The sequence below is a fragment of the Cyprinus carpio genome, chromosome B10 (assembly GCF_018340385.1).
Source record: "Cyprinus carpio isolate SPL01 chromosome B10, ASM1834038v1, whole genome shotgun sequence".
NCBI lineage: Eukaryota > Metazoa > Chordata > Actinopteri > Cypriniformes > Cyprinidae > Cyprinus > Cyprinus carpio.
Window position 1 is genome coordinate 15,445,588 of NC_056606.1, and position 18,008 is coordinate 15,463,595.

An 18,008-nucleotide genomic window follows, 5' to 3' on the forward strand; every position below is an offset into this window, starting at 1 on the left:
TCTATTGTGGTAATTTGCAGGTCGTGTCAAAAAGTTGTTGGTTTAGATAAATAGCTGTATTCTGTACGTTTGACCTGTGTATGATCATTTTCTTCCAAATGGTACGATACTTGGACATTTCAAATCTGGCAACACTGGCAGCCAATGAGCTTGCTGCTTTACATTTAAATGGTTGGTTAGTATTCACTAGAGCAGCTCACAGTGCTTTTAGATTGCCTCTGAAACCCTCCACCTCCCCAGCTCCACCTGTATAGATCTGCTATGGGTTATTATATATGCTATTTGTGCAGCAGCAGTATGTCTTAAATACTCCCATATTGGCAGCAGCAAGTTCCTGTACTTGCTTACAGCAGCAGCAGTGTAGCAGATTCCACCAAGACCAAGCACATTAACATTGCCATACCCATTACCATGCTAAAACCTTCAGTGAGTTGTCATGATAGAAATGATAACTCCAAAAAGTCAGTAAAAGAGCAACCTCTGATTAATAAAAAAAAATTATTTTAGGCTAGATTAAAGGTTTCAAAGTGCTAAACTGCTTAGTTTTATTTGAAACTACAGCAAATCAGTCATTTTTCACAGTCGGGCTACTTAGTATTGTTGCTTATATCTCATAAAATGTAATTTACTCGTTAGAGTGACTGACTGATAAACAATACTGCAATCAGGGATTCTAATGTCGGATTACACAAAGAAACGGTTCCTCTTATCAAAAGTAATTTCCTGTTTGGCACTGAGTCTCATTGCTACATCATAGGGCAGATCTTTGTATCATTTATTAGGGCATTTTACTCCACAAAGGTCCCATTGGCGGCCCCTGTGTGAGTCTGTTCTGTGCCCGCCTGGAGCCCTGTGGTCTGTTAGAGTGAGAGGGCAGACAGGGCTTCTATCAGCTTTACGCAGCTTTTCCTGAACGGATGGGCCAAGGAGGGCGACGGGCCCTCTCTCTAACTGCACTTGTGGGACGTCAAGTTTTTCTCTTTGTCCTTTTCACTTTGTCCCTCTGTCTCCATCTCTGTTTCACTCTCTCAAAATAACCCAGCTGCCAGTATGCACACTAATGCACACATTTACATTCACTTCTGCATATGTTTTGTTAACTACTAACCAAAAGAAAAAGAAAAGAAAACAGACTTTGAACAAGCAAGATTAGGTCTCTTTGCAGTTTATGCATTTTATCCCTAACAGTAGGCATTAGCAAGATAGTGTTATTCTTTACAGTATCAGGTAGATTACAGTTCTTAGCACGCAAAGAAACCATGTGTATGTTTATGCATATCTAATTGCGTTCGTCATCTTTTCCTGTCCCTCCTCTCTGCGACCACATGAAATGAAGGTAAAGTGCAGCCTGCGTGTTTAATGTAGCTAAAGATTTCTTTAGAAAAATGCAGGTGCTTTTGTCACTCCGGTGAGAATCTCCTCTAGATTACTGTGCTACTGTTTTTCTGTTGACGTCACTGGAAGATCTGAAATCTGTGTTTGAGATCTAATATTTAATTCAGTTTATATTTATAATAAATTAATTTTTAAATTAACTATCACTTTTAAAGATCACAATAATTAGAATTAGAAATATTTTGTATTCTTAATTATAATTTATTAATTTGTTACCTATATTATAATATATATATATATATATATATATATATATATATATATATATATATATATATATATATATATATATATATATATATATATATATATATATATACAGCATACCTTAGGTATGGTGAGTGGTTGCCTACAGTATGTGGTTGCTAAGGTGTTCTGATTGGTTTTTAATACTTTTTCATGTGGTTTCTAGAGTGTTCTGGGTAGTTGCTGGTCAAAGAGATCATCTCACCCCACCACAAAAACTAAGGTATCAATTAAATCTGTAGCATGAACTATCCAGGGCATGTTAAGCAACATACTTTATTACTGAACAGATTTCTGAAAAAGTAAATGAAAAGTTTGCCAAGATAATTTTTTTCTTATTCTGCTGAAAGAAAAGGAAAAATATTAACTTTAAAAATAATGCCCCATGTACTGTATGTATTTACATATATAGAGAACTAAAAGAACTACAAACCTTGAGTTTTTCATTCATAACAGGTTCCCTGACACACAAATGTATTTATTTTCTTCTTTTTCACTTCAGTGCTAAATATTTACAATGAAGGAAAGAGAGATAAAGCGGATGTGCGCAGGAGGAAGTGGTTAGCCCATTGAAGTCTCTTGTCACAGCTTATCTCTGAGGACCTCTTGCCGTTCTCTGTTGAACTTGTACATTCCACTTGTGTTTATCTCCTCTCACTGAAATCTCACCCACTGACACTTTTGTCTCAATCAGAACTCGGGAAAGCACTTTTTGACATGTATTTTAGTCATAATGCCTAGTTACCAGACATATTGAGCCTTGGTGCACACATTGAGCCTGGCAGGTTTGAGTCCAGCTTGCATCATGTCCTGATCCCATCCTCATCTCTTTCTCCAATTTCCTTTCTGAAATGAATCTTTGAGATCCCTTTCAAACTATAGGTTTACTGCTTTGTGTGCATATGGCAGGGAGAGAGGTGTGGTATTATGTTTATGTGTGAACATCAGGCACTTGTCTGTCAGTTCGCACCTGGTTTTTGGAAGCGCTGCTTGTTTACTCGGACTGGTGTTCGTTGTCAAGACGTCACGGCTGACTGGCTGCAGTCAAACAGCTGTGCAGGAGATATCCAGTCCACTGGCGCCAATGTTTGAATGTGTTCTCAGTAGAGCATTTTACACTGTGTTTACACTGCAGGCCTTCCCGTTATTACTGTAACAAAGCAAGTGAATAATGTGTTGTGAGCAATTTGCTCTCTTTTAGTGCAGATAGTGCCACGACCGCTACTGATAAAAAGTAGTAGTATTATAAAATGTGTATATATATATTTTTAAATATAGGGGGTGTTTTTATATCTCACTTTTGAATTTTTATATTATTTTTGTGTCTATATTTTTTATTTTTAAGACTCTTATGTCCCACAGTGTTATTTAGTATCTCACAATGTTACTTGCGACTTTATTTCTCATTATTGTGACTTAAGGTCTTACAATGTGATCATACATCTCATAGTTGTGACTTTATATCTCATAATTGCAATGTCTTACAAATATCTCACGGTTTGGACTATACTGTACATGTATTTCATAATTGTAACAGTGTTTCAAAATGGGGCTTAATATCTCACAGTTTCAACAGTATCTCACAAATGTGTCTAAATGTGAGACTAAATCTCATAATTGTTGCTTAATGTTGTACAGTTGTGGCTATATCTCATAATTGTGACAGTCTCTCAAAATGGCAATTAATGTCTCACTTAATATCCTAGAGTTGCAAAAGTATTTCACAAATGTGACTATATCTCATAATTGTGACTATGTCTCATGGTTGTGACTATACACGTATCTCATAATTTTGACAGTGTTTTTTACAATGTGACTTAATATCACAGTTGTGACTTCATATCTCATAATTTTATGTCTCTCAAATTGATGCTTATTGTAAACTTTATCTCACAATTACCTGATATTTTACTTTAATTCGTAAACTGACTTGTATAGTTTTCTAATTAAGGTGATCAGTTTAAAATCGTTGTTCTCTTTGTTCACATAACATGTGAGTGTGAGTTGGTTTGTTTATGTTGAGTGGTAAGTTGTGAAGGTGATGGCTGATTAATAATGCCTGCTTGTTATTGAGTGGCAGTCAGTGTGTGTGTGTGGTGTCTGGGGTGTCAGACAGGATGCAGATGGGGTTTCTCGGACTTGTTTATAAATCCCTCAGGAGATCTGACACGTGCACACACACACACGCACACACTCAAATACATGGTGACCTCTTCAGCACGGCCTATTGGCACCTATCACTGCAAAAATATCTCTGAGGATTATAATAGAAATGTGTTTTTCACACATGCACACACACCCGTTAGCATCACACACACTTATTTGCCACTGCACCTGGTACTGCAAGCAAATTCACTCCTGTTTACCAATTTGTCATACCTGACCTGCAAAGAAATTTTATATACTGGGTGTGCTAGAACTGTGATGTTGAATTCAGTTCATATGTTTAATTTCGTAGATTCATTAATTATGAATAATTTATTAAATATTATTTTACATATTAGTTTAGTTTAATTTAGTTGATAACAAATAGTTATAAATAATTATAACAATGTACATATATATATATTGTGTGTGTGTGTGTGTGTGTGTGTGTGTGTGTGTGTGTGTGTGTGTGTGTGTGTGTGTGTGTGTGTTAAATAACTTAATAACTACAATAACCATGTAATTTGAGTGATATTTGCCTATACCATTTTTTCCCTGATAATAGCTTGATTTGAAAACTTTGACATTTGGAATTTATATTTAAAATTTCATAAAATAATTCATGAATGACTTAGTATGATTAATATTTCCATTCACAATTATATTTGATTAATGTTTGGTAGTTTTTTATTAAAAGATTACAAGATTTTATATATATATATGTGTATGTGTGTGTGTGTGTGTGTTATATATAGAAATGTTTTGATTATATTTAAAAAAAAAATTTTTTTTATAATTTTTCTTTATTTATTCAGTTTAACTAAAAATAATTGTAAATAACTACAACGCAATGTTATTTGAGTGGCATTTGCCCATGCAAATGTTTCCTCATGATGGCTGTATCTCATTGATTTCAATTATTGCTTATGGAACTGATTCTGTATGACTGACAAACCTTTATGTAAGAGCCTGAAATTAGAGGAGTTTCAATTTGCACAAACTCTTAGCACACTTCCCACCCATCTGTGTAGAAATTGGTGCATGGGTCCACAGTTTTTCCATCTCACACTTCAGCTGACTCAGATCTTACCCAAAGGGGATTTTAATGCACACTTTTCTTTAGTGTCGCAGATCAGTTGGGGATATCCCAGATCTGAGACCAAAGGTCATCATGTAACCTTAAAATACCTTGAATACCTGTGATAAGACAAGGGTAGAGAGAGGTGAACGCCCCACGTCATGTATAGATGTCCCATGTGCTGATCTCAGACCAGAATTACTAGGTTAATTCACTCAACTCTGTCTTAATTTGTTCACATCATTCAAAAATAATAGTAACTTGTGGGCTGTTTTTCAAGTCTTTGAAGCCATAGAGTAGCATTGTGTGAGAATCAAAATGAAATTGAATTTGTTATTGAAAATCAACCTTCAAATTTAATTTGCATTTGTGTGCATTCAAACAGCATCCAGAACTGACATCTGCAACACAGTTGAACTGATGCGGTGATGTGTCTGTTTATGAATATTTGTAGAAATCTAAAGAGCCTTTTTCTGTCTTCTGGGGGAACAGATTTCAGTCAGCCCTGGCTCTTACTCACTTCCTGTACTGTACATTATAAAGCTGGCCTCAGATCAGTAGTCAAAGACTAACTGCAAGCTTCAATCTATTTTGAGGGTATTGAGTAAATAAACAACCATACCTGACCCTGAAACTATTCAGGCATTAATGGCAATTTTTTTCTTCTGTTCCATTTAATTAGAAAACTGTGACACCTTCTCCGTCGCATTCCTGTAGTGACTCACATCCTGCCGCCCGGCCTGGTGTGCATGTGCAAAGCGTGTGCACTTGTGCTCTGAATGTGACAGTGTGTGTGTTTGTGATCTGCTAATATGACTAGATGAATTTATGCATGAGTACACTGGAACACTCGCAACATCCTTTCTTTTTCTTTCTTTCTTTCTTTCTTTCTTTCTTTCTTTCTTTCTGCTTTTCTTTCTTTCTTTCTGCCTTTCTTTCTTTCATGCTGCCTTACTGCGTTTCTTTCCCTCTGCCTGTCTTTCTTTCTGTGTGTCTTTCTTTCTTCTACTTTTATAAAGGAGTGAAGTATAGAGTTTCAAGATATTTTTTTTCTGTGTTTAATTGTGTTTTGGGGACAGAAAATGTAAAGTAAAAAAATAGTAAATGTGTGTTTAGTGAAATTATGTTTTACGGATTACGAACAACTTGCTTTAAATTTGTAAAACATTTAGAATTTTGAGAAAATGCATGTTTATTTCTAATCTATTATATTATCTATTATATATCTATTATAACTTTTTTTATTATGAATTTAATTTGAATCAGAATATGTGAAAAATACTGATGTAAGCGTTCATCCGCTTCGCGTCGGGGTCCTGATCACCCTGTCAGGGTTTATTCTGCGAGAACAACCGGCTGGATGTACATTATCACGCTTATTACATGGCTACTTGTTACATAAGTAAATAATTAGATGCGATATATTGATTTGAGTTGAAATATTTGAACGCAAAGCTTCCGTGAAGACAGCAGTTGCGAGCAAGCGGCAAATTCAAACTAAACTGACATTTAATGGAAACTGTGCAGTCAAACCAAGTACTACACAACATTTCACCACAAAATAATTAAGGCAATAAAATAATTAAGAAGAAAATGTTTTAAAACCTTACCAGTTTGTTAGTTCACTTAAAATCCATTACAGCATAAAAAACAATCGTAGCAAAATGGCAGCAGCTCGGTTTGTGTGAAACGAGAGCGAGTCTGCGATACCAGGATGACATAATTAAACAATTGTACACCATTTTGAATCAAGTTCTAATACTTTATTAGCTAAACAAACGCAAAGCTTCCACCAAGAAAAAAAAATAAGTTAAGCAAGAGTACAGCACCGACTGCTGTTACCAAGATGAGCCTGTTTTATTAGCTTTTACAGGTTGTTATACTGGGATAACATACCTCGGAATGTCGCGACTGACCAATCAGAATTAAGTATTCCGCAGAGCCGTGTAATAATAATTTTTAATGTTTTATATTATAATGTTGTAGTATTTAAAAAGCATTTAACATTGATTTTCACTGACGTTTTAAAATTTTGAAATTTCATGCAATTAATTTGAATTTATAATATAATAATAATATAAATATAAATTAATATAAATATAAATATAAAAGTATAAATGGAATTAGTATAGAATCGTAATGTTGGCAGATACAAATTATATATATGTAACTGAACCCAGAGAAAAGCCCCCTCAGCCAGCTGGTCTCAGAACTGAGTTTACAATCCGAAACCCCAGATAGACTAAATCAAATCATTAAAACACAGAAAGAGAAATATCTGAAACTTTGGACAGAAGCAACAGCTCAGCAAAGTAAATTAGAATGCTATGTCTTTAAACAGAGAATATAAATTGGCAGAATACCTAAACACTGTGGCAGACCCTAAACTAAGAAAAGTCCTGAACGTGTACAGACTCAGTGACCATAACCTCACTACAGAGACAGACAGACACAGACAGACCTGGCTACCAAAAGAAGACAGACTGTGCCCACACTGCTCACAATATGAAGTGGAAACAGAACCGCACTTTTTAACAACATGCCCTAATTATACACAAATTAGGGAAACTTTCTTTCCCCAATTCACAAACCAGCACAAAGACTTCAACCAGATACAACAAAAGGACAAACTGCTGTACATTCTGGGAGAAACCTCAACAAGCTCTAACCTGGCTGCAAGGTACGTCAAGTCCTGCCATGATAAAAGAACAAGCAGCAGAACAGAACCACAAGTCACAGCCGGAAGAAAACACTGTACAACACACATAAACTGACCCAGCCCTTCTCCTGTCTCTTTATTTGAATTTTTATTAGTACTTTCTTTTTACTGTATACAGATATATAGAGTCTATATGCTATATACTTCTATTCTTATGTATATTTGTGTTAAATGTTTATTTAAATGTTTCTATGCTTTGGCAATGTAAAGATACTTTTTTACCATGCCAATAAAGCTACTTGAATCTTGAATCTATATGTGTGTGTGTGTGTGTGTGTGTGTGTGTGTGTTTTGAATATTATAATAGAACAAAATATTATAGAATTTTTAAATATCAGCCCTTTTAACAGTTACCAACCTGAACATAATGATTCTCAACTATTAACATTGGACAGAATTTTAATATCCAGGCATCCGTATTTCTTCAATGTCTGTGTCTTTCTTTATTTCTGTCTTTCTTTGTGTCTGTGTGTCTTTCTCTCTCTCTCTCTCTCTCTCTCTCTGAGTGTCAGGGTAGAGCGAGGCTGTGCTGTGGGGGTTCTGTTACAGTGCAGACAGACGCCAGACAGCCCCATACGTTATTACTCTCTCTGTGTCTGTTTGCATGGGTCTGTCAGCAGTACTGGAGAGGCTGTCCTCCTCTACACACACGCACAGACACACACAGCGAACTCATCGACCCCGTCCCTCTCAGCAGGAAAACATTCCCGCTGCCCCGCCTCTACCTCAACACACCCTCCTTCTCCTCCTCCTCCTTTGTGACTCAGTGCCTACTACCTCCCTCTGTCTCCACCACTTCACTTTCCATACTGGTACCCCTCTTTCTCATTTTATCTCTATTCCTTCAGTTCTTCCTTTTCCTCTCACTCAGCATTCTTTCCTCCACTCTGTTTTCCCTCATTATTCTTATCTTAGTAGGGCCAGTTAAACGGGTCAGACAGAAGATCCAGAACGTGTGTTTCCAGACCCCCTGCACACTTACTCATTCACCCTGTTCAAATATATGCAGGCAATTTCTTCGCTAATTCTGTGATGTAGAAGCCGCATTTCTCTAAGGTCATGACCTTCAGCCTCAAAGGTTGGAGGTAACCTCCTGCCGACCTTCTTCTGGGGCTTGAGCCTCTGCTTTCCCTCTTCCTACCACTTTACTTCCTGCTACACAGGAAACAGACTGTTCATCCCTCCAGTAAAAGGCCCTTCGCACCGCAGGAACCTTTTCATAGTACCAGAACTAATTGTGGAACTACACACTTTTTCGTACCGCAGGAACTGGGTGTTTTTTTTAGTATCGGACTGCCTTTTTCGAGAACCAAATTAGCTCCTACTCTGGAGCAGGGTCTAACCACCACAACTGGTACTACCCGTGACGTAAGTAGACATTGATTGGCCAAACACGTTCGAAAAAACGCCATGTAACATACTGTAAACATTGTATCAACTTATTTTGCAAGTATGACGAACAACGATAAATATACAGACACTGAAGTGCACGCACTTGTAGCAAATGTAGCACTGCCAGTTGTCTTTGGAGATTCTTAGTCCTCCTTTCTGTTCTTTCAATCGCTTTACGTATACTTTATTATTTGTTGCATTGTTGTTTGACATTGGAGATTCATAGTCATAATTTCTGTTCTTATAACAGCGTCCTCCATCCTTTTTTAACGTTGTTGAAAGCCGCGCACAACTAACGTCGCTGTCTAACGGCCCTAAAGTGACACTTGATTATTTTATTTATTTTTTTTCACTTCTTGTATGACATTATTTAAAATGTAGTAATGTATAAATACTTAATTTACTTGGGCCAATATAGTCAAACTGCTTCAACTGTTAAGTGTTGATTTAGTAAGTCTTCCCACAGAGATTTTTGAATGTTTTACAGACACATAATAAGAATATAACCACCAACTCTTCCCTTTGAAAGATCCAAAGTGTTACACGTGGATCCATGTGGTCTATGTGTATGATGGAGGAAACTTGCTTGAATTATACTAAAACAGGCTTCATATTTCACATTTTGAAAAAGGATTATAATGTTGGATGGGTTTTGAGCACTAATCATCATAACTTTTTGTCCAAATTTTATGCTTATGTGGAATAAGGATGGATATCACAAATTTACCAACTACTATCATAGACATCAATACCTCTATTAAATGTATTTATTTTTTCTATTTCTGAGGGGAAAAAATTAGTAATTATTTATTAATTACAAAACACTTCAATTTACACTTCCCTTAATTTGAAAACATTCAATCATCAGACATCACACAACACCATTAATAAATGTCACATTTACTCTTATTTTTACCATCTTAAAACAACTCGGCTATGACCTTTGGTAACACTGTTAATTTTTAACGTAGTAATTATGATGGCATGGTATCATCAAAATACCACACAAAACAAATTAATAGTCACAATTACAATACTGAGTTTGTCCTTTATCCTCTTCTAAAAGTCTGTATTGTTTACTTTGTTCTTCTCAATGACAGTTCAGGCCTAAATTATGTCACTTTTTACTCCAAAGGAATCACAATAAGATTAAGCTAGCAAAGTGTTTGAGACTTTTAAAGTGTACTGTAGTAGTCTCGCTTCTCTTTCTTAGTAGATTAAGGTCTGGTCAGGGTGTGAATGGAAAAACCGAAGCAGACAAAATATCATTAGCGCAGGATGTGTGTGTGTGTATACGCTGAGTTCAGTGTGTGCCTCCGAAAAGGTCATGACTAATACAGTTCTTCCTCTGCCAGCTAACTGGCTGTTCCTCTACTTCATATTGTCACTAGGCTCTGAAAAGCCTGTTTGTATATGATTGTATCTGCAATTGTGTGCATATGATTTGGTAACATAAGATAAAGTGATATCTGTCATTCTTCAAACACACAAACACCCTCACAACAACTTGTCTGTCAAAATATTGTCTGTTTTGTCAATCAAAATGTGGTTTGTCTTGTGTTTCAATATTACTGCATGTATTACAGTACAAAAGCAAGATATTATGTGTTAAAATCTTTTTTATTGGGTAAAAGCAAGATATTATGATATTGATTGGACGATCGCAAGTCATTTCCACTTCTTGTGAATGGTTTCCAGTGAGAGATCTATACTCAGATTTCCATGTTCTCACCCTGTTCTCTCTTTCTCTACCAGAACTCAATCAGACACAATCTGTCCTTGCACAGTCGTTTCGTGCGCGTCCAGAATGAAGGAACAGGGAAGAGCTCATGGTGGATGCTGAACCCTGAGGGGGGGAAGAGTGGCAAGTCTCCACGCCGGAGAGCCACTTCCATGGACAACAACAGCAAGTTCACGAAGAGCCGCGGACGAGCAGCCAAGAAAAAGGTAAGTTGAGGAGAAAACGGTCTCTGCTTGCTCAGATGATCCATATGTCATGCCACTTCCAGTGTAGACACTGTGTCTGAATGACTTACCGCAATATATCTGAACAGTAATGTGTTGCAGTTGGTTTTCATGGCTCTTCTTTTGCATCTGTAGATGTCGATGCAGGCTGGACTGGATGGTGGTTCTAGCAGTCCTGGTTCTCAGTACCCAAAATGGCTCGGCAGCCCCAACTCTCACAGCAATGAAGACTTTGAACCCTGGACCACCTTTCGTACCCGCGCCAGCTCTGATGCCAGTACGCTCAGCGGCCGTCGCTCACCCTTCCTACCTGAGGAGGATGAGGCTGGTGAGGTTCCCATCGGGTACCCAGGCACCAAACTGGGCGGCCCCCTCCCCAGCCTGTCTGAAGTGGCGGGTCACCATGGTTCTGAGAACTTGATGATGGACAATCTCTTAGAAAACCTCAACATCATCTCACCCAAAAATAACACCCAGGCAAGCCAAGGCACCCAATCTGCATTGTCTCCACCCATGATGCAGGGTAGCCCTGGGTACCCATCTTACAACTCTCCCAGTATGGGTCCTCAGCCCCAAGTCCAGCAGGACTACCGGAGGGTCCTGTATGGACAGGCCGGGATGGGCGGACAGAGTTCCATTGCCATACCGACTTTATCGGACAGTCAACCTGGAGGCTACGGCCCCTTTGTGAGTCAGTACAACTGTGCCGCAGGGCTGCTCAAAGAGCTGCTGACCGCAGAAGCTGATCCGAGAGGGGACATGATGCCACCTTTAGAGTCGGTGGGGTCTGGAGAAGGGCGACGGGTGCTACCTAGCTATGCTAGTCAGGGACAAATGGGACACGGGGGCAAAATGATCACACATGCTCACCTGCATGGACACCCACGCTCGCTTCATCAATTGCCATCACCAGCAATGGGAATGAACGGCTGTGCCCTGTTGCACCACGGGCATCCTGTTCGTCTCGGTAACATGAAGCTACAACCACACCTGCCTCATCATGCTCAACTGGGTAGAGGTGGAGGCGAAGCCAGGATGCCAAATTACACCAATGGCAACGGTTTCCACAGGCACGGACCGGGTCCTCACCACCATCACAGCCACCCGGAGCGGCTGCCCAGTGACTTAGATGACATGTCGATCGAGCAGCTAGAGTGTGATGTGGAAACCGTCCTTCACGACACGCTCATGGACGGCGATGCTCTGGACTTCAACTTTGACCCTATGAGCAGTCAGCAGAGTTTCCCACATGGAGTCAAGACCAACACGCATAGCTGGGTATCAGGATAAGCACCTTATCTACTCAAAGACATACACATTGGTGAGGCGGGCTGTTTTTGATTTATAATATGAATTAATCATAACAAATGTGTGTGAATATATATGTAAATATGTCATAGACATATAGCAGGTCAATCAACAGTTGACCTAAGTGACTGAATGCTGTAGGTCATACCAAAAGGCTACACATACAAGAGAAATCACAAGCTTACATTTCCTTCCCATCTGCAAGGACTCAATTATTAAAAGTCTAAAATAAAACAACTACGAGTGAAAATAAAACAAAAGTAAAATAAATAAATAGATTTTTGGCATCATTGAAGCCCATGTCAGCACAGTTGCGAATTTATTTGCCGAAATTGTGTCTGTCTTGTAATTCTGTCTTTATTTCTCACTATTGCACCGTTTTTTATATATGTATGCGTATATATCTTGGAATTCCAATTTTGTTTTCTCTCAATGCTGAGTTTATCTCTTACAATTGTGACTATTTCTGATAGTTGTGATTTATATATCTCACAATTCCAATTTTATTTCTCACAATTATGAATTTCTCCCAATTGTGACTCGATTTCTCATAGTTGTGAATATAGATCTGGCAATTCCAATTTTTCCATTGCGACTTTATTTCTCATAGTCGTGACTCTATATCTTACAAATTCCAATTTTAATTCTCCCGATTCTGAATTTATTTCTCACCATTGCGACTTTATTTCTCGTAGTCGTGACTATATATCTTACAAATTCCGATTTTAATTCTCCCTATTCTGAATTTATTTCTCACAATTGCGACTTTATTTCTCGTAGTCGTGACTATATATCTTACAAATTCCAATTTTAATTCTCCAATTCTGAATTTATTTCTCACAATTCCAACTTTATTTCTCCTTTTGTGACTATACATTATATCTAGCATTTCCAATTTTATTTCTCTCATATTATATCTCATATAAAATAGAAAAATTACCGACATGACAGATGTCATTTCAGTTCACTATTTTCTCTGTTCTCTCTCTCTGAAGTGTGTGCATGCACCTCATGAACTGTTTACCTCAGTCAGAACTTCTGCAACCCATCAGCAGAGGCCAGTGAATGGTCATTATTTACTGATTTACAGTACATTGTTCCAGTAGACTCCATGATTGTCGGGAATCATCATAATCTGCTTTTTGCTTGTGGTTAGTCAGAGTGTAAATATTGAAGCTGGCTAATCAAAAATAGTCACGTCAAACACTCATAGATATTTGAGATTGTTTTGTATATTTTTTGTCTATTTGGCCTTTCAGTTTGGCACTGTAGGTCATTAAAATGAATTCAGGGCAGATGTGTGTGTCATATAAACTGGAGTGCTGTATAATGTCTGTTGTAGTGTACATTACAGTTATCTTTGTCATTTCAGGGTGCTGAATGAATGTGTTTTGTACAGAGATGTATATTTTTGTTGTACTGATGGGATGGTAAATGAAATGTTTATATTTGTACATTTGTAAGCTTCTTACAGGTCATTTAAAATGCTCTTCAATAACCCCTCCCAGCTTATAAATGTCTAAAAAATCCTTTATTGTGGCCTTGTTTGCTGTGTATATATAACAGATTTTCTCAAACTGCTGGATGAAATTCTTTTATTGTATATAATGATATGTACTTTGTGCCTTCCCCTCTTGCAACCTGGGATTGAATGATGTGATGATTTCTCATCAATTTCTGATTTAAAATTCATCGTTTTAACGAATTTAAAAAATGTCAGAGTGGTATAACTGTCCTGAGATAATTGCAAAAAGTCTTAATATTAAAAGGCCATTGATTTTTTTGAATTATATGAGAAGGTAAGTTCAAGTATAACCCCAAGAAAACTTCATGATATTCATGATTCAAACATTCATATTTGAATAATGATTATAATACTAATAATAATTTTTACCTCTTCTTTTGTGGTATTTTTAGAGTAAACTAATTCTTGTAATTTGAAACGGAACTCTAAAATCCACATAATCCTGGATCTTTTTTTTTTTTTTTTGTCATTGACTAGTTAAACTTAATGGCAAAATGAAACAAATTTAAAATGAGCTATGCTGGGATTCTAGAATCCTCAGAAAGGTTCACTGGAAGCCACATATACTTAAGACTAATTTTGCATCTGTCTGAGGGCATCAGGCTAAAGGCCTCTTAAAATGTTTTTACATTTATGTATTTGACAGAAATTATATGATAATTTTGTGTAATTTAAGATTTTTTCTCTGTGTTCTTGTCTTAATCTTGTACATGCGCATGCACACACACACATTCATTGTAACTGCACATCTACAAAATATTTAATGCATTCAGATTTCTAACCTGTGAGATTTTCTATCCAAGCAGTGAGGTGTACCAAGAAGGTTTGTAAATTATAAAGACTATTTTAAACATATTCATATATTTTTAACAGATATAAAACAACAATCTGCTTTTGTAGTAATTTCAGACTGCCTATGATTATTCAAAAGTATGCTTTTGTTTGTTTATGTCTGTTATCTAATATCTGTATATAATAATAATTATGTGTCACTGACCTTGTCTGTTTTTTTCCAGTCTAGATTTTTTGATCTCTTGACATGTAAATAGCGTTGATTTTGTCTTTTTTAATAATCAGACGTGTCATTTATTTTGACTCTAATTTCTCAATGGATGAATTTGTCTCAAATGTGTTAGTGAAGTTGTATTTTTTTGCTGATTTTAATGTTGTCTGACGTGACCTAATTGGGATGGGAGATGTTTTCCCACTGTAGCCAATTGTACATTAGAAGCATACATTCATCGTACAGTCTTTGTCAGAACCACATGCTTTTTTTAGACTAGTTCTACATGGAGGAAGTGCCTATTAATATTGTAATGTAAACAGCGATGAAGAATAGATTTTAATTTAACAAAAAGAAAATTGCAGCTGTTATATGAAGCCATAATTGTATATAAAGGTATGAATATATGAACTAAGAGTCTGTCTTTTTTTGAATGCTGAGAGCAGTGTGTATGAATTTGTGTATAACATGTGTTATGAGTATGTATGGGTGAGATTGTGTACAAGTGAGTCTGATATTAAATTACAGTGCAGTGTCCTCACAGGAAATTTGCTCAAAATGGCTAATCAGCATCTGATGTTGTTAGGGGTCCAGAAGAACGTATATGAAACGAGAAATGCATATCAAGAAAAACGAGTGCTTTCAAAGGCATGATTAACATTAGGAAACCATGTAGATTTTGGACTTTTCGTAACAAAAAGGTATCATATCACTTCAGAAGACTTAAAATAAATACTGTGATGCATTTGCATCAATTTTAAGCGCAAAATTTCTGGTCCCCATTCATTGTAATTGTCTGTTTTTTTCCGTTTGTGTTACAAGAAAGAAACAATCTCATACAGACTTGAACTGCCCGCGGGTCTGTAAACAATGGCAGAATTTTCTCTTTTTTTGAATCAACTAACAGACAGAAGTATGTTTATATATAATGAATGGAGTCGTGATGTTAAAAGTTTCTTGGCTGAATTAACAACAAGAAAATAGGCCTCTACTGGTCTTCCATATGCATTATTCCGGTTGTACTGAAAGTGAAGAGGGTGAGACGGAGTACAGAGGATCTTTTTGGTCTCAAGTTGAATCATTGGCTGACATCTCTAGTTAAGTGAAAGGGCAGCACGTTGTCCCCTCTCTTGCCGGGTCTGGGTCTCTGTGGTGGGTCAGGTCTGCTGAAGAATGTGACTAGACACATATGCTCCCCATATGTTCCTCTTGATGGATCTGCAGTGAGGGATTAGGAAGAAAGAGAAGAAGAGAGGCCACATTAGGACACAAGAACACTCTAGGAGTTCACTTTGCGGGACACACCAAGCAATGAACTCATAGACCTCTTTCTCACTGTCAGATAGGAATCTCTGTAACTTCTTCTAAGCTGTAGGGGTTTATTGTTAGTGAAGCTGTGCACGCGAAACACATTTTTGTCGTCTTCTTGTCAATGTGTGCGTTCTTCTGATTTAGAGAGAGTTTCAGTTCAAAAGTACCACTGTATTTGAAGTTTTCTTGTGCCAACCATCAGGTTTCTTCGTTTATTTTTTGGATATAAACCACACTGACCTCTTTTAGGGCTTTGAAGATGCATCTAAATGGTCACATGGCCATTTTATGAGAATTCCACTGGGATTAAATATTCTTTATTTTGCAGTAAAAGAGAAATGCATACATTTGTCCACTTTATGTGTCTGTTTGTAATATTTAAAAAACATAAAATGAAAAAAAATATTTGAAATAAATATAAATAAGCCATATTGTGTAATATGTTTAAGTGAGCTGCAAGTTGCAATGTAAACGTCTATTTGTGGCACAGGCTGTATTCAGTTCAAATGCATCCACCCGCATACACACAACTGCAATTTCTACATATGTGCATGGACAATTTCTTTAAGACATGGAGGCTTTTCATGCAAACATTTCTTGTTCCCCCTTCTTCCCCTGTTTTAAAGTGTCCATGGTGAGGCTCAGGCCACGGTTTGTTCAAGAAGGAAGTGAGACTGTGTGTCTCTCCTCAGCCAGAAACCACCAGGCAAACTTTCAGCTGCCAAAATAGAACCCCATCGAGACTTCAGCTGAAGTTCATCAAGTTCAGCACAAGTGTGTCAGCACGCAACACACACTCACACTGGGTCAGGTAGACCCACGCTATAGAAAGATCTATTAAGCTGTCATTCATTCAAATAGGAAAAAAAAAAAAGAATGAAAGTCTGTAATTAGAACCTTAAAACCCTAATTTAAAAGTTCTTTCAGTGCTTGTAGAAAAAACGCATTCTTCTTTTGGAAGGTTTTTTTTTTTTCTTCTTCTTCTTAATGGTGCACTATAAATTCTCGTCCTGTGTCATTGTTAAAAGCAAAAGTTGAAATAATGACTTCTTTCAAAAAAGCACCATGAAAGTTGTCCATGTGACTTCTGCACTACATTTTTACCATGATTTACATTAGAAATGTAGTGTAAAAATAGTAATATACTAAAAAAAAATATACTAAACAAAAAAAAAATCATATTTAGAATCAGAATAATTTGATGTTATTAAATTACTATATAAGGATCACAGTGCAGCCCTCAAAAACAAATGCTTCAGCTTCACCAACAGAAGTGAGTGGTTTTTTAGGTTTTTTAATGAATCTTTGTAAATCCCTTTTTATTATTGTGTTATTTTTGGAGTTTTTTGTTGTGTATAGATATAGTGTAAAGTGTTGGGGTCAGCAGAGCTCATTTGCATTTAAAGGAAAATTCTATCAAATGGCTTGCTCTGAAAAGAGCTGTTTTTTACAGGGTAAAAAACGTGCTGTAAACGGTAGACCAATCACAACAGACTGGGCCATCTGACCAATCAGAGCAGAGCAGGCTCACGGAAAGGAGGGGTTTAGAGAAACTGAGTCTTTGAACTGTTTCGAACTAATTGTTTGAGAATCACTGAAAAATTAGGTGATATTAAATACATATTTTGAAAAAAAAAACTGTCATTTTTGTAGGCTATATTCATAAAGTCAATTGGTAATCTAATAATGTGGTATAAGATTAAATGTTAGAAAAAGAAATACATTTTAAGACATCTTGCCCTACCAAACGTGGACATTTCTGTAGAATGACTGTACAGTACTAAATCCTCATATTTAGTAAACCATGCCTGCATACAGTATGTCTCCCATCATCTGTTTACTGCAACAATGGCACATAAACTTTAAGTCTGGAGATTCATTGTTGCTCTGAGCTGAAATTTAAACAAAGTAAAAATCAAAA

General features: G+C 36.8%; 1 protein-coding gene across 1 annotated transcript in view; it reads left to right on the top strand.

The window, feature by feature from the left end:
* The window catches only part of LOC109064761 (forkhead box protein O1-B), a 28,949-nt gene extending 13,762 nt beyond the window's left edge, over positions 1-15,187 (top strand). The window contains exons 2-3 of the mRNA XM_042732797.1: positions 10,731-10,922; positions 11,076-15,187. Coding sequence (XP_042588731.1) covers positions 10,731-10,922; positions 11,076-12,230 — 1,347 coding nt within the window. The 3' untranslated portion in view covers positions 12,231-15,187. The remainder of the gene's footprint in view (positions 1-10,730; positions 10,923-11,075) is intronic.
* The last annotated feature ends 2,821 nt before the right edge of the window (positions 15,188-18,008 follow it).